Raw genomic sequence first — 21,474 nt, 5'->3', positions numbered from 1 at the left:
AATATCAGAGGAAAACATTCTGCATGCTTGCTAGATGAGCGCCTGTTTAAACGTTCGCTCGCACCGCAGAATAATTTATTGTGAATTCGAGTGATCTTAACTCTTCAGGAATGTGTACTTCTTATGTAAAAGGCCCAAATGAGTACTTGTTTATTTGTGTTTAGTAAAGTTTATTTCACTTCATTATTACATTACGCTGCAAAGTATATTGAAGGCAAGCCTAAAGAAGGATAAATTAAATAGTACAAACAAGCACCAGCTTTGAAATTTAACTGGCGTCTATAGGCAATCATCGTAAACATCCTGATTCAGCTGAATTCTTCAGCATCGGATGCTTTTGAGATTTGTTACGAATGCAGACTCCACAAAGATTTAATATGTGTTCCCATGCGGTGGGGCAATTTTCCCACGTACCTTTTCAAACAGCAAGCAAGAGGGTATCATCTCAGGGCTCAGTGGGATGTTGACATAGACCAGGCACCTTCCATTCTCCACACGGAGAAGGCATAGCTGAGCCTTTCATGGGCAAGGTAGTTACAACTGGCAATCTTGTGATCCAGCTCATCACTCTGCAAGACTTGGTACAGGAAATCAATATAGCGTGAAGCCAGCTTCAGGGTCTGTATCTTGCTGAGTTTGTCAGATGGCAATGTAGGGATAATCTTCCGCAGTTCGGCAAAGGCATCATTTAATGACTGGGTGCGCTGGCGCTCCCTTACGTTGGCGATGATTCTCTGGGTGTGTACATCCTCGTAGGTTTCTATATGGGTACTCCTCTTGTTTCGCTTGCAGGGAGGTGAAAGTGGCACTCTCCCATCTTCCCCTTTGCCAACCAGCACCGTGCGCTTACGCATGGCCTTCCTCTGTTGGCGTTCAGCCTCTTCTTCACTGGTTACAAGGCTATCTTCAGGGGAGTCAGGACCTGTTCCTTCTTCCTTCATCTTGGTGGGGCTGGTGTTTGCTGTCTTCTCAACCAGGTATCAGCGAGGGGATTTGGTTGCCAGGATTCTTTTAAGTGATACAAATAACTTATTGCCCAGATGTGGCAAAAAAAGATGCTGGGGAAATGCCAGGACAATGGGTATAACCAATTCCTCTTCCAAGCAGATTCACTCAAAGTGTGTGCTCCTGAGATCAGCAGCCTTCCTGAATAATGTTCACAACCTTCCCTTTTTTTCTTTCACTCCTCATTTTGGATGGTAAGGAGGGATCTCACATGAAATTGGCCTGGTGCTTCTTTTCCGATTGGGTCGCCCAAGCTGATGAAGTGTGGAGGAGGGGTTCATAACATCTCTCCCTCCTTCTTGATTCCAACTAGACCCTTTCCCCCCTCCCTCTCTCCTTTCCTTCAGTCAAAACCAATCCATCATGAAAAGGTAGTATAAACGTTGCCGGACATTATGGGTTCCAGATTTAAGCCCTGCAGGCACAGATGCACAGTGAACGGAAGGCTGAAACAGACTGCCCATCAAAAGAGCAGTAACAAAGAGGCGGCATAAGACCCCTTGGGCGCCACTGAGGGGGGTACAGGGGCCTTTACCAGGGGATCATTGCTACCCCTTAAATCTTTCGGTCACTTCATCATTTACACATAAATAGTGCACTGTGCATATCCTATATTCATAATTTAGAACTAGATTTCTATCAGCAAATGTTGCTGGTAAGGAAAGTGATGTATTTTTATTGTGCAACTGGCTTTTGGTGACAGAGTTCCTTTGGTGTTTTATTGCATTAGAGAGCCAAGGTAAACCGTATGCTGTCATGAAAGCTTCGAATTAATTCAGGATGAAAACGCTCTCCAATCATAGAATAAATACTTTATGGATTCCAGAGGAGGTTTTCCAGCCTTTGTGCAAGAGAAGTTTCATTGTATCCCCAATTACCCTGCTCAACAGAAACTGTCAGTAACGTGCTGCCTTATATTGAACCAATCTGACATGTCAAAGGGGATAGACACATGTGTGCACCACTGCCAATTCTACGTACACATATACACTTGAGTTACAGAGCTGTATACTCATTCAAGGAAAATCAAAAATGAATCATCCCTTGTCTAAACAGGATAGCAAATATGTTACTGTTATTCTTCCAAAAAAAACAAAGAATGTTAAAATCAACAATTACACTTTATTTTTGTCCTTGGCAGCAATAGAACACACGTAGAACAAGAGTATACACTGCTGCTCAAATCAAAAACATTCTCAACTCTTTGCCTTCCGATCTCATTATACAGACTGGCAATTACTCACTCAGAGATCTAACACCCTGTAGCACTGTACAGGGATCAGAGTGCTATACACAGAGCAGTGTCTGTCTGCCCCAAAGAACCAACCAGTTAATGACGATCACTAGGCGGAATCTTATGGAAGTGACTAGGTAAAAACTATTTTAATCCATATTGTCATTGATGGGTCTACTGTGAGATTGTCAGGGTTCCACACTCTATTGGTAACTATTCATCCAATACTCAAACACATAAAAAGTAGTTAATATGAATAATATAGAGGACCAAAATGAGCCAGCCTCAGCTGTAACAGCAAAATAAAAAAATAAATTTTAAAAAAAGGTCAGAAGGTGGTGGTTATAGTCCACATGATTCTGGAGAGGAGCGGAATCGTATCAAGGACTGTCTGGCACGTGCAGGTATTGTGCCACTGTTGTATATGAAAACATTTGTAAAACAGACATTTCAAACGAGAGCAAAAGATGGAAGTACAAAGCCAATTAATGCAATTAAAATGATATTGCTGAAGCAGAGAAAACTATAAAATAAATGTAGCTAAAACATTATCTATGACATCTATGCTAATTCTAGCATTTAAACAAAGCTCAACATATTAATATTGTGACCCTTATATGTTTATCGTTCTCAATGTAAGACAAGTACAAACACAAATGTTAACATATAGGTAGACAAACTAACTGGCAGACAAGCAGAGATGGACAAACAGAAATAGAGGTACATAGATAGATAGATAGATAGATAGACAGACCATCAGAAAGACAGATAGACAGAAAGATAAGCTCCTATTTATTGTAAATATTCATTGTATGTCGCTCTCTCTCTCTCTATATATATATATATATACATAGCTTTAGATTGTAAGCTCACGGGCCATCTAGCCAAGCACTTTGTATAAAAGAGCTCCAATGGCTAGATATCAGCTTACGGGCAGGGCTCTCTTACCTTTTGTATTTGTCTGTGTATATTGTACGTTTCTCCACAAATTGTACAGCGCTGCGGAATCTGTTGGCGCTTTATAAATAGCAATAATAAATAAATAAAATAAATAGATGTAGTATGTGCATCTACAATTTAAAAAAAAAAAGCATGACACTTTCTGTTTTACATACAATAATAGGTATTCACTTAAACTAAAAGTGCAGTAAAATTGGGATATAAAATGACATTTGTTGTGTAAGGGTCTGAATATAGAAAAAATGGTAAAAAAAAAAAAAAAAAAGAAGAAGAAATAAACAGATTACCCATGATGTGCTTTTACAATACACAAATATAACGGACACTCACTTTTCAACTGTGGAAGTTTGGTCTAAATAGAATTCTTTTAATTTTTCCCATTTTCTACATAGAAGCATAAATTGGACACAGTTTAATTTCTAAAGACATCTAAATTACAATCAGACTTTTAATTGAGAATGTTTCATACCTTACTGAAAGTCCTGAACAATTTAAGTAATTACTCATATCAGAACAGTACACTTGATCACAAAATATTTGCAAGATTCTTTTTTTTTTTTTGCAAAAATGTCAAAATTCATAGAAAAGATGAAATAATTCCTACAAAAAGTATGCAAGCATTCGCAATCCCTCCTAAATCTGCATCACTCCTACAGCTGGCAAACTACAACTCCCATAATCCCTACAAATTGTTGTCCTGCGAGGTATCGAGAGACACATTTTTTGTTCTGAATAAATGAAAATTAAAAAAATAAGGAAAAGGGTCCCTCGAAAAGTAACTGGGAATTTGGAGATAGTAATAATTCCTAGTGTCACTCCATTGGAGCCTTGAAGAAAGGCACTAAAAGGTTAAATTTAATTTATGTGAACTATAGCTGTGCTGTAGCAATGGAAGGGTTAAAGCAACATTCTGCTTTGTGCAGGGTTCAGCTCTGGCATATGTGAACAATTAGCACCATAGTCCTACTAAATATGATGCAGATGTGTCATGATCGGCAAATCATCTTTGATGTCCTACAATCCGCCATGTGACTTAACCCCTTCACTGCTAAACGTAGACGATAAATAACTGTTTGCGTTTACCTGCTGAGAAATGCTTTCATAGGTTACATAAACTGGGTTGTTTTTTTTAGTCTCCAGTCAAGTGATAACTTTTTCCAGAGTCGTAATGTAACTGATGTTCTTCTTTTCTTACATCTATTGAAAAGGGGACAACATTCATTATTATTTCACTAAACTCTGAATTTTTAACAATACAAGTGAAAAAACTGAGGCAAAAAATAGCTGATCTGGAAAAATTCTCTAACTCAGTCGCTGTCAAAATGTGGCTAATTTTGCCACAGTAATGCCATTCAGATTTAATTTGCGAAAAGTCTAGGTTTAGTGAATAGCTCTAGGAAATAACATCTAAAAAAAATAGCCTGTAGGAGTCTTAGGATTTCGCCAAGAACATGCTTTTAATCCGTCCTTGTGCATGTGACAAGTATTATATTATTGAAGAAAAAAAAAAAGATGACAAAAAAGTAGGGAAAACAAAAATTGTGTTAAACTGAGATAATCCCTTTATCATGAACTCCATTGTTCTAAAAAAATTTATGAGAATTTTTTGTTGTGGTTCATAAATCATTCTGTTTGGGAATATTTATGGTAAATTTATGGTAAATTTATGGTAAATTTATGGTAAATTCGAGTTATTTTTTAAAGTGAGAATTTAATTGATTTTCTAATTTTAGTAACCAAACTTAAAGCACAGCTGAATTAGAGAATTTCCTAATTTATCTATTTAGCCTTAAATTTGAAAAATACGTTAAATTTCTTACTTTAGTAAATAAGTGTGTATGTGTGTAAACTATCATGATTTTTTATAATTGACAAGAAATAAAAATTGTTGTATAAAACAGAAAATTAATTTCCCTCCCATAATTTAAGGTTTAGCAGATCGTCACAACTCAATCTGTATTTAAAACAATATAAACAAAATCTGACTTATGATTGCAATCACACAATGGATTCTGACGAACTCTCGTTGCTTTTTACCCATAAAGCATATGGTTATAAGTTCACCTGCCGAAAGGATATGTCACCAGATTAGAATAAACAGCTTAACCCCTTAAGGACCAAACTTCTGGAATAAAATGGAATCATGACGTGTCACACACGTCATGTGTCCTTAAGGGGTTAAAGAGGATTTGAAAGCACCCATAAACCTGAGCAGAGTTATTCTTGTTAGGAGGGTATGGGTGAAGTCCTTCTAAATTTTGTCATACCATTTGAAAGCAATGAAAACATTTATTTTTTTAGATTTTTATTGTCATCCAATGGCCATCCCCTGTGCTGGGGATGATATGATCAGAAACTTCACTTCCTCATATATGTATAGGAGAGAGACAATTTAGCATTGTCCGGAAGCCTCTTTTTATTGAACCCTTTATAATGCTACCCTAAGAAGAGCAGAGATACAAATTATTAGCATCAAAGTTTCTCCATCGACCTGCAGCAGTTTCAGTTTACAGAGAGAAACACTCCCCTTAAAAAATGGGATGGGTATCATAATTTAGTAGATATACCCCAAAGAACACACATGCATGTTTTGCTATTGTCATTGGGGGTATACTAAAATAGAGCCTGTAAAAGTTTCAGTTCTTTTGGTCGCAGCATTTGCAAGCTTCCCCGGAAGCGACTTTCAGTCTCTTTACAGGGAAATAACCAATCAGAGACTTCTTATTAAGAAGCCCCTAAATATATGTACCTCTGTGCGCACTCCAACAGCATTCAGGAGGAAGACTGGTCAGATGTGAGGTCTGTGCGGAGGAATTGGGGAGAATGCCGATGGGCTCATATAGAACGCGCCTGACACTTCCGTTAGCACAGTGAGCTAAAGGAAGGAAGTAGGAAAGCAAAACTAAAATTTTTTTTTTTTTATTTCAAGTATGCAGTGCTCCCTGGCTGTCAATCATACAGAGAGGGAGGCACTGCATACTTGAAATAAAAAAAAAACTATTTTATTACCGCATGCATGAGGGAGGTCTGGGAGTTCCAGACGTACAATCATACTATACAGCCACAATCCTAGCACAGATAGGTAGTCTCCACGGCAAAAAAGATTACCCACGATGGTACACGTTGGAGAGCTCGGCGACCACCCCCCCACGACATACTCACCCTATTATGGGTTCCACCACAAAGGCACCCCAACACGCTAAATCCCTTACCTTCCACATCCCTAGCATTAAATACGTGGAACAAATGGGCTAAAACACTGTTGGCACCGAGAAACCCCCTATGGTATGCACCATTACAATGCCTACAATACTACACCACGGACCTAAAGCTCCAGGCATGGGTCAGGGCGGGAATTCTGCAATACGCCCAGCTATTTGGGGAGGAAGGAATCCAACCGTTCCTGAGGTTACAGGAGAGGTTTGCTCTACCCAACAGGGAGCTCTTCACATACATTAGAGTAAAACATATAGCACAACAGACACCTGGTCCCCCACCAGACCCCTCTCTGATGGGGAATATTGAACGCCTATGCATAGGAGGAAAACTTAGCAGAAAACCATTAGCGGCCTGCTATAGAGCCATCCAGGACACACAGAGACCACTAAGGTTCTCCTACATGGTCAATTGGGAAAAATAAATAGATCAGGAGTTCACCACATATCAATGGGCGCAAGCGCTCAAACAAACAAAAGCGGCTACTAGACGTATAGACCACTTAGAGGCCACCTATAAGGTGTAGATGAGGTGATACATGACCCCGCAGAGGCTATCAAGAATATATGCCAATTCAACCCAGGGGTGCTGGAGATGCGGGGACGAACCGGCTCAACCAGCCACATGTTTTGGTCTTGTAGGGCACTACTCACCTTCTAGACACAAATCAAAGAGGTGATAACCAAGCTGACAGGGCAAGTGATTTCCCTACACATAGCACCATATATACTACATATCTTCCCGAAGATCTACAGTACACCGAACAGAGCGGCAATAATGTCCTGATAGCCGCAAAACAATGTATAGCTTCCCTATGGAAAACAAAAGAGCCCCCACCATTGGCCATGGTACTAGAAAAACTCGACAAGACCAGAGTGTATGAAAAAAATGTCCCATTCACTAACCAATACGAGTCAGAAATGCGAACAAACTTGCGAAAATTGGGACACACTATGGGCAGAATATGGGTATAAATAGGATAGACAAGCTGACCGGATGCAGAACCCACAAACTGGATACTAGAGGACCAGGAAGGGAGCACGGGTGCAACGACAAATGAGGTTTCACCCTAGAGCAGGCATAGGCAACCTTCGGCATTGCAGATGTTGTGGACTACATCCCCCATAATGCTCTTACACCTATAATGCTGGCAAAGAATCATGGGTGGTGTAGTGCAAAACATCTGGAGTGCCGAAGGTTGCCTATGCCTGCCCTAGAGGATAGCAGAAATTATATGACATAAAAGGCCAAATACCACAGGGTACAGGGGGTGGAAGGAGGGGGGAAAGATAAAGGGAAAGGTAAAGAGTAAGGGGAACCGAAGTCCCGAGACACTGACAAATCATTGATAAAACAAAGGAGCAAAGCCAACCAAGTTCCTGAAGTTTCTGGGTTATTTTCTGTTATTTGTTTTTTGTTTGTAAAGTTCTAGTGTATACATGTGACAATATTCTAACAACACTATAAGTGGATGTCCGAGGCCACGCTGGGCACGTACGCGCTCAAGCAAAGACCTTGATTAGGCCCATATGGGACGAAACTAGGTGAGACCACCGGTTATGTGAGATCGGACACAATGGTCTGGGAATCAACAATGTACGTTTATTGTATTGCAATAGATATTTTATCGCACTAACAACAACCAGGAGGACGTATAAAATCTACCAAAAGAGGTTAACGACACTCACGACAATATGTGAATATACTGTGTTTTAGAGGCTTATGCCACCCAAGACATTGTATAAATGCGTTCTAGTTATATATGGGATACCAGTGTTCAAAATCGATGTGTAGGCCAATGGATATCTGTATTAAAAAGTATTGCAATGTAATGTGGCATGAATTATAAAAATCCCAATAAATATTGATTTAAGGAAAAAAAAAATATCACTTTTACAAACTGGAAATTTAATTGGATGCTCCTTACAAGCAAGCTCTATGTGTGTGGAATGTTTATTTAAACTAGATAAATGTTAATTATTTCACTTCTATGAAGAATTCACTACGCACTAATGCTCAAACTTGCATCACCATAAAACTACGCTACAAATTAGTATGCATAGGCGCCTGTGATACAGACATACAGGTGTGCTCTCTAATCCTTCTACAACAAGTACATCAAACCTAGAGCAACTGTTACACCGACCTTCCTAACCACCACATGGTAGATTCATTAGACATGCTTCTGATGTCATAAAGCAGGGGAACCAAGAGGTAGGTCTCTAGCACGTGTAACGTTGTTTTAGTTTAGCAAAGTTTTATTTGAGTTAGACTTTTACAAAAGTAAGGGGTTTATTCTGTGAAAATCTGAATGTAGGTTCAGACCTTAATGCAGGTCAAAATGTTGCTTGATACTCTGAATTTTAATTAAACAAGAGTTTGTTTCACTACTGTTGTGCACTGCAATGCAAGAACTGGCCAATTCTTTTTACTTAGAAAAGATTTGTCATAAGGTTGCACACTTTCTCAACGGTGATAATATGGAGCATTCGTCAAGCTCTAAATGTAGCCATGTTGATGCTGTCATGATATGGCCTTTAAAATGTTATGAGAGTAGAATAATAAAGGGTGTGTTTTCATTTCTAAAAGCACACGGCATGTAATATGATTAAAGGTACATTACTGTTTTCTTAAATTGTATTTTATTATACAATTAGAGATCAATGAAAAGGATAAGTGTTATATTGTGAAAATCTTCCAGTCTTGGATATACAACTTCTGGCGGACTTCTGTGACATCATTTGAGCATTATATGAACCCACAATGCAGATTAATCATTTCAACATTAAATTCACAGAAGAATTAAGTATAAGGAAACCAATTTGGACTTAGATGCATATCAGAATTTCAATCCAGTGATCTCTTGGAGTAGGCCAAGTTTAGCGTTACTTAAAAAAGGAAACGACAAATACTGAGTTGTACTAGTTTTACGGTCCAAAAAAGGGTAATACAGAAAAATAACGAACTCATTAAGTTTCAGAATTTTTTCAGAATTTTTTCATCTTGAATATTTTGGTCATCAATCGACCAGACTGTTTAGTAGTATTGTTACAACAATTCCATACCTTAAAGGAACACTTTAATACAAGGATGTATATCTAACACTAAAGTGTCCCTCCTTAAAAAAAAGTACAGAGGTCCCTGGATCGTACACCTCCTGTACCAACGTCAGCCGATGGGGATCCTAATGCGCATGCATGTCTGGTAGACAGCCACTAGAGGCAGGCTTAGCACTGCAATGTAAACATTGTATTTCTCTAAAACTAACGGGGACAGGGACATTGAACAAAAAACACTTTAATGAGATGAAGTGGTCCGGGTGCCTATAGTGTGCCTTTAAAAGCCCATCTGATGACATGCCAATATGAATATTTATATTATTCTTGTTCTGAGAAACTGCAATAATTACATTGCTAGGTTAAGGCTGCCTCTTGTGGCTGTCAATCAGACATGCCCCAAAGGCACTTCCTGGTGGTTAGGCGACTTCCGTCAGTGAAATCCCCATTGGAAGCATTAAAACAATGATTTTCTCTGGGGAGGGCCTAATGCGCTTGTGGCACTCGACATGGATGCGCATTAGCACCCCCCCAGTCGGTTGACATCAGACCAAGCGGAGCACTGAGCCAGTGCTGTGGGAGATCGGGTAAGTTTAGTAAGGGTTTATTAGTCCTTACACTGCCGGAGGGAGGGAGGTGCGAAGGAGGGGCAGAAGGAAGTATAGTGCTAGAAATGCAATTTTGTATTCCTAGCAATATAGTATCCCTTTCATGACGGAACAATGCTACTGCTAAAGAAAGAGAGCATTAGTCTAGGTTGCAATGGCACAAAGCGTTAGTGTCAGCCTTACTACACAAAATCAAGGCTATAAACCTAATAGCCCATCAAGAAAAGAATTATAGGTTGTGATGTCATGGTGTCACTCAATAAACACTAGAGATGAGAGTTTGTGGTGGCTAATGTCACTGTAACCTTGAAAGGCAAATGCTGATGCTTATTCATAAGGTTTCCATCAAGCTCACTAGTTGCATGCAGATTGTCTCTTCCCTCCAGGGCAAAAGCTCTCAACAACCAATCATTTACATTAATATGAAGTTTCATGAAGCCTTGCTCCCCCTGTATAGAAAATACATTTTCTGCAGTTCAGTAGAGATGAAACCCACAGGAGGGTTAAAAAGCCTGGAAATACAAAAATAAAATAAAAAGAATTGCAGAATGTCCACTATCCACAGAGCATTGCATGTATAAATATATAACAATAATAAAAACATGTAATACGTCCCCATCACAATGTCCCTATAGACTTTTCCAATCTGCATATATTTCCAAGATTAACCTGTAATATGCACTCTGAAAAAAAAGGTTATCAGACTATTGTTGAGCATTTAAATGCATCTCTGTAAATAAAAGTTGTTGATAAACCCAACATTTAATTAAAAGGATATCATAAGTACAAAATAACTTTACCTTAATGAAGCAGTTTTAGTGTATAGATCATGCCCCTGCAGTTCCACTACTCAATTCTATGCCATTTAGGAGTTAAAGGGACACTATAGTCACCTGAACAACTTTAGCTTAATGAAGCAGTTTTGGTGTATAGAACATACCCCTGCAGCCTCACTGCTCAATCCTCTGCCATTTAGGAGTTAAATCCCTTTGTTTATGAACCCTAGTCACACCTCCCTGCATGTGACTTGCACAGTCTTCCTAAACACTTCCTGTAAAGAGAGCCCTATTTAGGCTTTCTTTATTGCAAGTTCTGTTTAAGATTTTCTTATCCCCTGCTATGTTAATAGCTTGCTAGACCCTGCAAGACCCTCCTGTATGTGATTAAAGTTCAATTTAGAGAATGAGATACAATTATTTAAGGTAAATTACATCTGTTTGAAAGTGAAACCAGTTTTTTTTTCATGCAGGCTCTGTCAATCAAAGCCAGGGGAGGTGTGGCTAGGGCTGCATAAACAGAAACAAAGTGATTTAACTCCTAAATGACAGTGAATTGAGCAGTGAAATTGCAGGGGAATGATCTATACACTAAAACTGCTTTATTTAGCTAAAGTAATTTAGGTGACTATAGTGTTCCTTTAAATAATTTTGCTTATGCAGCACTAGTCCCACCTTACACAGTCTCCATACACACTTCCTGTAAAGAGTCATCTAATGTTTAAACATCCTTTATTGCACGTTCTGTTTAATTTAGAAGTTCTTATCTCCTGCTCTGTTAATAACCTGCCGGAGCCCCCTGTATGTGATTAAATGAAAACTGTATCACCAGGAATACAAATATGTAATACTAATGCTATAATACCCCAATCAGGTGATCAAGCCAGTGCTGCCAGGGATAAAAAGGTAAGTTTACTTACCTTTCTACCTTGCAGCACTGGTTTATTGTTCTACCACACGGCACCAATGAAACTGCACCTCTTTGGCTGAGATTATCGAGATCGATGATCTTAGTCAATCCAGTGTTTTCCCATAGGAAAGCATTGGAAGGCTAATGCATGCCAGTTGTTCTGATCTGATTGAATGGAACCCATTTGTCCACGTAGGCTTGTGTCTCAACCAGGGAGGTGTGGCTTTGGCATTCCAGATGTTCCATCTCCCATAATGCAGACAAAATGCTGGCAAAGAATCAGGGGTAATGTAGTCAGCAACATCTGGACTGACGAATGTTGCCTAATTCTGATCTGTACACTACAACTGCTTCATTAAACTAAAGTTGTTATGTTGCTTAGAGTATCCTTTTAAGCATGGCATGTTTTTTTGTGATCTTGTCCTTCATAAATTCAGTGATTTTTGTCTAAATATTACAGGGCATCACTTTTCATGTCCCACCTTATATGTCCAAAAAATCAAGGCAGATTAAGTATAAAACCATATATAGATATATCTATAATGATAAAACATCATTGGCGGATCCAGGGGGGGAGAAAATATTGCTGCCCGAGGCTCTGCCCTGCCGGTCCATGCAGGGCTGGTGCTATCCAAGCACCAGCCCTGCTGATTGCCATCACGGACCGGAGGGGAGATCAGTGATCTCCCTCCCCGGCCCACAGGCAGATTGATGGGCGGCCGGCAGGGAAGGGAGTGAGAGAGAGAACCCGGGGGAGCTCTTACCTGCAGCTCCGCCGGGTTCTCCTCTCGCGAGCACGCAGTGTTACCCTGAACTGCAGGTTAGAGTTCACTCTCTCCACTAGAACCACCAGGGATGAAAAGCAATGTCTCCCCCTCCCTCAGCACAGGTAAGAAGGGAGGGGGGACATTAGCTATATTTAGTTAGTTATTATTTAATAATTCAAACAAAAAAAAATATTTTTAATCTGCCCCCCTATCCCCTCACACACTGCACCACACACAGCCCCATTACCTACACAGCCCTCCTTACATACACAGCCCCCCCTTACATACACAGCCCCCCCTTACACACACAGCCCCCCTTACATACACAGCCCCCCTTACTCGAACATAACCAAATATCCCCCTTTCAACTAATAACAACAAATTAAACTTTATTAAATATAATAAAAATATAATAACAATTGTAGTAGATACACAAATATAGAGTGAGTGTGTTTGTGTGTATCTCAGAATACCTGTTGTGATGGCCACCCACGAGCACCCTGAGGTTGTGTCCTTCCTCATGTCTTTACTGCTTAACCCAGATTTCAAGTATGACTCCGCCCCTTTTATGACGCCACACATGTGCATCAACGTCATCACGCTATAGACAGAAAATTACATCACTTTCCACAGCCCCTCAAATTTTATGGGCGTGGCTACCTGCATATTGATCTACACTATAAATACTATGTTTAGGTTTTGTATTTTGGCTCCCAACAGTGTGTTATATTGTATTACTGTCTTTCTGGTTTTGACTTTGGCTATTTTCCTTTCTATAATCCTTGACCCTGTCTTTGTCTCTCAAATGCAGGTTCTCACATACTTGGCTTGTCTTTGACCATTCTCTGTCCACTTATTGATAAAGCTTGGCCACTCTATGGACCGGTATACGCTATTATATTTTATATTTCTGTGTTACACTTCGGATGTTGAGTCGTTGACTCTTGACTATATATATGTGTGTGTAGTGTGTGCACATATGCAGTAGTGTTTCTAAATGTCTGTGTGCATGTCTATGTGTATGTATGTCGTTTTGTGTGTTTAGAATGTGTTTTGTGCATGCAGCAGTGTGCGTGTTTAGTGTGGGTAGAAGTATTTGTGTTTGTCTGAGGGGGTGAGGCCATGAACGGATCAGGATCTCTCAAACTGAACACAGGGATTCTAGAGTTCTGTAACAACTGTTCCAGTCAGCATGCATCAGTCACTGGGCTAGAGGGTAGAGAGGGAACTTTTAACAAGCAGTGCCTGCTCTACCTAATGGGAAATCTGTCCAGACAGATTGAATCCGAATGCTAATTTAGACTGGTAAGGTAATGCAAGCAGGCTGTAATAATAAACAGCAAATATATAAATAAATAATAATCAGCTGCTTGGTGGCTAAAGGCCAGGCCTCATTCCATTAGTGGCATGGTGGAACTTATATTTTAAACAACATAGAGAGGTTGACCTGCCAATGGTCCCCTATGTCATACCCATTACCAGCAGGTAGGTCTTAAATAATAAGCATCTGCCCATCTATTTCAACCTCAACATCTCATGCAAGCACAGCTATATTCCATAAATGTTCATTCTACCAATTCTTACACCATTTTATACTCACCAAGAGGCACTCCCATCCAATTTCCACCAATATCTCCCCTTGTCATATTCTCCCTTGTCCCCCTCTCCTCTCTGTCATATTCTCCCTTGTCTCCCAGCTAAATCCCCAAAGTGTCATTTCTTACAATTACAAACCTCTACCACTTTCAACAATTCTCATAAAATTATATTTTGCCCCGAGTTACTTGTCTGCCCCCGTATATATCCCATTGCCATTTACTCCAATTCCCAACACTATACAATTTCCTCTATAGTATGTCTACTAGACATTTTTTACTTCACTACCTCCATCAAGAGCCTAGTGACTGGGCCTGTAGTACTATGGAACAATACTGTGACATATCCATCCTACTTCCTCTATAGGTATTATCACGTAAATAGCAAACAACAAGCACGATGTTGGAATCTGTACACTGTACTTAGCTCATTTCTCATAGTTTGGGGAAGCCCATTGATGGTATCAAACATGCAGTTGGCACCTAAAAATTAAATAAACCTAGTAAGGGTAGGTGCCTCCTGGTTCCTGCTGGGGACACCTTTGGGTAGGACTCCAAAGTTCCCTTCTGAATAAACTATAGAAAACATTTGGCAAAACATAGGTCCAAAATCATGACTGTCCTTCAAGATACAGGCCACTTGGGAGGTATATATTTAATATGAATGGCATTGTGGGTATAGCTCTTTGAATTTAATTGTCTGAATTGTAGTACAAATGTACAGTTTGCTGCAAGTATGCATTAAAATAGACAAACTTTTATTTTAACGGGAAGGGACCAAAATATCCTTGTTTTTTCACTAAGTAAATGTTGGCATGTATTGATGGGACTCCTACGACTTGATGCCAGGGGTAGTAAGCTCATAGCTCTAGAATGGGAAAAAGCATGATGAGTTTCTTTAGAAATTGCATAATGAAAATGATATGAGAACCATAAATTCTATAAACCAAATATACCAGTATTGGCATGTAAAGTGGCCGAATGGCAGTACGTAGCATAAATGTTGTTTTTCACAAATCCAATCCTAAAACGTTAAACATGCACATTCCCTTTATTGTAGTCACAGACATGTGACACTAAAAAATCTTTGGTGTTAAAGATTTCTGGAATTACTAAATCTCTGAAACTAAAAACATGTGCGTTGCTAGTAAATTTTACTCTCCCTACCTTTCGCTTGTGTCCCGCTGGTGCAGTTCACGTGCGGTTGCCATGGTGACATTTGCACTAAAATCATTTTAAGCTCAAGCTATAAACATAAACAAGACACATGGTATTTTAAGATAAAGAAACCTCCTTCATAGGAGTATTTTGGATTGCTCCAAATCAAGATCAGAATGTTTCTCGCTCACTCAAACTAGCCAAACAGCAGCCTACCCACCTCACACTGATGATATTTAAAGGCCCACTAAACATGATGACTTGAAAACTGATTTACAAAATGTAGGCCAAAATAATAAAATTAGAAACATCTCCAGCTCTGCTTAATATAATCCAATGGGCTTGTTGATCTGAATTGCTGATCCAAGAAGAAATTTGATTACCATTTTGGAGACAAGAAGCAATTTGTTTCCCGTTTTGTGGTGCAGTTGCTAATTGCTTCAAATCGGCGTGTTGGCTTCTTTTGGAATGAAAGGAGGAAAAGAGTTGTGCAAAAGGCTGGACTTGATGAACTCTTTTTAGCCTGTATTACTTTGTATCTGCGAATGTGTTTTCCCCAATTTTGATATTTTAGCTAACAATATACATGCATTTTGACAGCCTATATACCTCTCCAATAAAGCAGAAATGGTTTGTACATATGTTTTAGTAACCACATGACTATTGAGTGTCCATCTACTTTTGAAACAAACACTTCAGCACATAAACTGTTTCTTTAAGGCCTCCTTTACGTTCCTTGTGTGTTCAGGAATATAATGTTGATCTCTGCAGTAAATATTGTATCATGTAATAAAAATTAAGAAATGATCCCAAGGCACACCACAGTTTTGCACATAAAAATAATTATTCATGCATAGAAAATACAACAATATATCATTATAGCAGAGAGAAAGTGCATAGTATAGTGCTAAACCAGTATATAGTACCAAAACCATAATGTAAGTAAAGTGCTAAATGCAAAAACCCATTAAAAAAGTTATACTGACCAAGAGCAGGAGAAATGAAACCCCAACGTTTCGGCTGGGGGCTCCCAGAGGAAGGCTTCACAGCCGAAACATTGGGGTTTCATTTCTCCTGCTCTTGGTTTTGGTACTATTGTGGTTTTGGTACTATATACTGGCTTAGCGCTATACTATGCACTTTCTCTCTGCTATAATGATATCTTGTTGTATTTTCTATGCATGAATAAATACTCTTTTTATGTGCAAAACTGTGGTGTGCCTTGGGATCATTTCTTAATTTTTATTACATGTATATATCTGATATGGGAACAGATTATCTTCCTTTAAGAGCACCCTGTACCTTATAAAACTACACACTTATTACACATTTTTCAGTAGAGCTTTTCCTGTAACTTTATGTTTGTAAATATTGTATCAGCCATTAGCAGTGCAATCTCTAATATTAATTGTACCCTGGGCAAGCATTTGCTTGGGCCCCCTGGACCCTGCTCCCCTACCCCCACTTCCTGGCATGCAATCACACTCTCCATCCCAACTTGGTGGCAGAACACAAGTAGACAGGTACCTGGTGCAAGACTTTTTTTGGGCCCCGCTCTTGCAAGGGTAGCCAAAAGGTGGATCTCCATCTTTCATGTGTCTTCAACAATGATTTGACAGCTGTGGCTCTACCATTTCCACATGCTTGCAGGGTTGTTTTTAGCACTGTGTTTGTGTGTTTGAATGTGAGCATGTTTTTGTATGAAGTATGTTTATGTGAATTTAGGGGTGTGTTTGTATCTAAAGTTGGCGTTTAAATGCAACCATGCATTTATGTGTAGTGTTCTTTTGAATGCAGGGGTGTGTTTATATATAATCTAGGTGTTTAACACAGAGGTGTGTTTGTAGTGTTAACGTTTCCATGCAGGGGTGTGTTTGTATGTAGTGTTGAAGTTTGAATGCAGGGATGTATTTGTGTGTAGTGTTGGCTATTGAATGCTGATATGCATGCACGTATACACATACACTGCCACACACACACCGTGATACACACAAACACATTGACACACATGCAGATATACAGACACACGGATACAAACACTGACACACATAGAGGCATACACAGCCGCATATTCAGCAAACTGCGATACAATGTGTTTTCTTTTTCTTACGTATGGGACAAGCACTCCTCATATGCCCTGTTCTACCACAGTATAGGTATAGGCCCTCTTTTCTCCTATATTGTCTTCCTGCCTCTGACAGTCTAGTGACCCCCAACTGCATGGGTTCGGGTTCAGACTGTACCGGGAGGTCAGGAACAATAGGTCTGGAGAAACAGGGTGCTAAAGGCATAGTCATACGTCTGGTCTTGTTTCTGGTAGCTTCTCTGGTTCTCAATCTATTATCAATTTGCATGACAAATGTGATAACGTTTTTTGGGTAAGTCTTTGGTGGCAATCTCATTCAAAATAGTCTCAGATAATCCTTTCTTAAATGCAGAGATTAATCTGCTGTTTGTCCAGTCTACCTCGGAAGCCAAGGTGCTAAATTCTATGGCATAATCCGAGATAGACCGGTTCCCTTGTTGGATATGCATTACGGTCAGTGGTGTATCCTGGTTTTGTGCTGCCCTAGGCAGGACAAAACTCAGGCGCCCCCACTCCCCCACATCCCCCCTGCCACCCATTCCCCCCGCCCCGCCTTCTAAATACACACACACACATTCACTGACAGATACGCATACATTAGCTAACAGAAACACACACACTCACTAACAGACACACACAGACACACACACTAACAGACACACACTCACTTACTAACAGACACACACACAATAACAGACACACTCACACTCACTAACAGAAACACTCACACTCACTAACAGACACACACACACACACACACACACACACACACACACTAACAGACACACTCACACACACTAACAGACACACAATCACTAACAGACACACTCACACTCACTAACAGACACACACACTCACTAACAGACATACTCACTAACAGACACACACACTAACAGACACACTCACACGCACTAACAGACACACTCACACGCACTAACAGACACACTCACACTCACTAACAGACACACACAGACACACACACACACTAACAGACACACACTAACAGACATACACACACACACTCACTCACATTAACACATTTCTTTTTTTTACTTACCCCCCCAACCAGCCTCCTTACCTTTGGGAATGCTGGGGAGAGCGGGGGTTCTCTTTCTCCCTGGGGTCTAGTGGGGCTGCCGTCGGGCTGCTGGGCGGGCGGCTGGCGAGGGAGCACTTCCTTTGAGCGGTCTGCTCAGCTCCCTCGCGCGCCGCAGAGTGAGGCTGGGAGACGGAATATGACATCATATTCCGTCTCCCAGCCTCACTCTGCGGCGCGCGAGGGAGCTGAGCAGACCGTTCAGAGGAAGAGCGCCCTCGCCAGCCGCCCGCCCAGCCCAGCCCAGCATGTCAGTTAGTCGCAAGGCTAACAAGGCATTTGCCCTGGGCATTTGGGGGGAGGCTTTTTTTGCTGCCCCCTGGAAAATGCCGCCCAAGGCAAATGCCTTGTTTGCCTCGCGGCTAAAATGTCCCTGATTACGGCAGTGGAAGCGTCATCCTCCCGGCCCAATGGTTCAAGCGTTAATTTAAATTCCGTAAGGAATTCCTGGTAATTGTGTGTAATGCTCCTACTACTCTCCCATAATGGATTGGCCCAAGTTAAAGCTTTACCTTTAAGTTGTTTCATCAGGTAACCAATTTTAGCTCTGTCTGTGGGAAAAGATCCCGGTGAGGCCTCAAAATGATACTCAATTTGATTTAGGAATCCCCAGCATTCTTGAATTTACATCAAAATGCGGGGGAGGAGATAGGGAGATAGTAGGTGCCTTATGTACTCTAGGTGGAGGTACATTATTACTGGTAAGGTGGTTTGTATATGAAAGTAAAAATACAAACTTGTCTAATTGAAACACACGCATGTCATCATCAATACCCAATGAAAGGAAATCAGTGTTGCCATTTCATTGAGAAGAAGTACTATTTATCATCAAGCCTTCGCAGCATCAGGGACATCAAGGCAGGGCTGGCCAGCGAAGGAGACCATTAAGGAGACGCAGGGCCACTAACATTATACACCAGAGAGTTTAATGGAATTCTCGAGAGATGTGAAAATATATATCACTTAAAGGACCATTATAGTGCCAGAAAAAACATACTCGTTTTCCTGGCACTATAGTGCCCTGAGGGTGCCCCCACCCTCAGGGCCCCCCTCCCGCCGGGCTCTGGGGAGAGTAAAGGGTTAAATCTTACCTTTATTCCAGCGCTGGGCGGGGAGCTCTCCTCCTCCTCTCTGCCTCCGATCCTCCCTTTCGGCTGAATGCGCATGCGCGGCAAGAGCTGCGCGCGCATTCAGCCGGTCTCATAGGAAAGCATTTACAATGCTTTCCTATGGACGCTTGCGTGCTCTCACTGTGATTTTCACAGTGAGAATCACGCAAGCGCCTCTAGCAGCTGTCAGTGAGACAGCCACTAGAGGCTCTGGAGGCTGGATTAACCCTATCATAAACATAGCAGTTTCTCTGAAACTGCTATGTTTATTAAAAAAAAAGGGTTAACCCTAGAGGGACCTGGCACCCAGACCACCTCATTAAGCTGAAATGGTCTGGGTGCCTAGAGTGGTCCTTTAAGCTGTACAAGTCGGTGTCATCTGAGATTGTATGATAGGATGGTTTGGAGCCTTTGTCCCAGAGGAATAATATCCAAATCTTGGGTGGCGCGGGTACCTCGGGTGGTGCGGATGTTAAAGGGCAACTTCACAGGTAAAAGTATGAAAACAAAATCACTTGGCAGTTTCCAGAGGATTGAGTGTGTTGTGAGTGAAACATTTCAGTCCACCTTCTCCTGGATGCTGGAACATTTTCTCACTGCTTTCGCTGTCAGACGGTCATATTCATATCATTTCCCACAACTAATCAAAAGACTACCATACAGCATATGGTGAAGAGTGGTTTCTAGAGGGGTGATAGATTGGCCAACGTCCTGGGAGCCATAGATTGAAGCCATGTGGTTCTCCAAAATCAAGAGGCGCTATATACGTACCAATATATACGCACCACCGATATATTTTGAGCACGTCCAAACTATTTTGCATTCAAATACATTTTGAATTCCATTTCGACCAACCCATTAATTGAGTTCTGTTGTTCAAAATTAAGATCATATTAAATCAAGTTGAAACAGATAAAATGGAATGCCACAGCTAGCTAGTTGATCATTTTCTACCCATTTTTAAAAATAATATTAAATTGAGACCTATGTGATATATCAAAGTATATCATTTTGAGTGCATCATTATATTTTTTGTATTATAATGGATAATGTTTATTGTAAAGTAAAGGCATTTTTATGACCCGATTTTGAAACTAGCCTGACTAATAAAGCTTACCCTGCAAAATAGGTTAATATTGCTCCAGTGACACTTCAATCAAATACTATGGGAGCACCAGGATTGGCTGAACTACTTCTTAGTTTGATGATAACTCATTGTAGAAGCTTGAAAATATGGGGATTTGTAAACTTCAAGGGCAAGTATCATTATTATTATCATTATATATTTTGATACTTGTGATCAATATATTGTATTATCTATATCAGGGCATGTAAACATGGGACAACAATTGTAATCCATGGGCTTTACAATGCAGGTACTCTATAGTCTGGTTTATAGGTGCACACCTGCATTGTGAAGCCGGTGGAATGCAATTTTTTATTGAACTGTGGGGGACCGCAGAGCCCTCTTTCTTCCTCGGGCCCTTGGAATCGGATGTCACACCACCCTATCCATTGGAATACACAAACTTGACGATTCCATTCCATTTATCCCAAATTCTAGTGCTCACATTGCGCATGTAATAACTCAAGGCTTGATGGATGCCTCTTTAGCAGATACCAGGTTATAAAATTTAGGATCACCTTAGATAATGATATTCCAAGGGAAAATCAAACTGCCTTTACACAATAATAGAGATGTCGCGAACATAAAATTTTCCGTTCGCGAATGGCGAACGTGAATTTCCGCAAATGTTCGCGAACGGGCGAACCGGGCGAACCGCCATAGACTTCAATAGGCAGGCAAATTTTAAAACCCACAGGGACTCTTTCTGGCCACAATAGTAATGGAAAAGTTGTTTCAAGGGGACTAACATCTGGACTGTGGCATGCCGGAG

General features: G+C 40.4%; 1 protein-coding gene across 1 annotated transcript in view; it reads right to left on the bottom strand.

Moving 5' to 3' along the window:
* The window catches only part of LOC134569334 (twist-related protein 2-like), a 58,252-nt gene extending 57,084 nt beyond the window's left edge, over positions 1-1,168 (bottom strand). Inside the window, exon 1 of the mRNA XM_063428289.1 lies at positions 415-1,168. Within this exon, the coding sequence (XP_063284359.1) occupies positions 453-941 (489 nt within the window). The 5' untranslated portion in view covers positions 942-1,168 and the 3' untranslated portion in view covers positions 415-452. The remainder of the gene's footprint in view (positions 1-414) is intronic.
* Between the last annotated feature and the right edge of the window lie 20,306 nt (positions 1,169-21,474).

Source organism: Pelobates fuscus, chromosome 1 (assembly GCF_036172605.1).
Source record: "Pelobates fuscus isolate aPelFus1 chromosome 1, aPelFus1.pri, whole genome shotgun sequence".
Lineage (NCBI taxonomy): Eukaryota > Metazoa > Chordata > Amphibia > Anura > Pelobatidae > Pelobates > Pelobates fuscus.
Note: the sequence above shows the minus strand (reverse complement) of the source record. Positions and strands in the feature narration are given on the sequence as shown.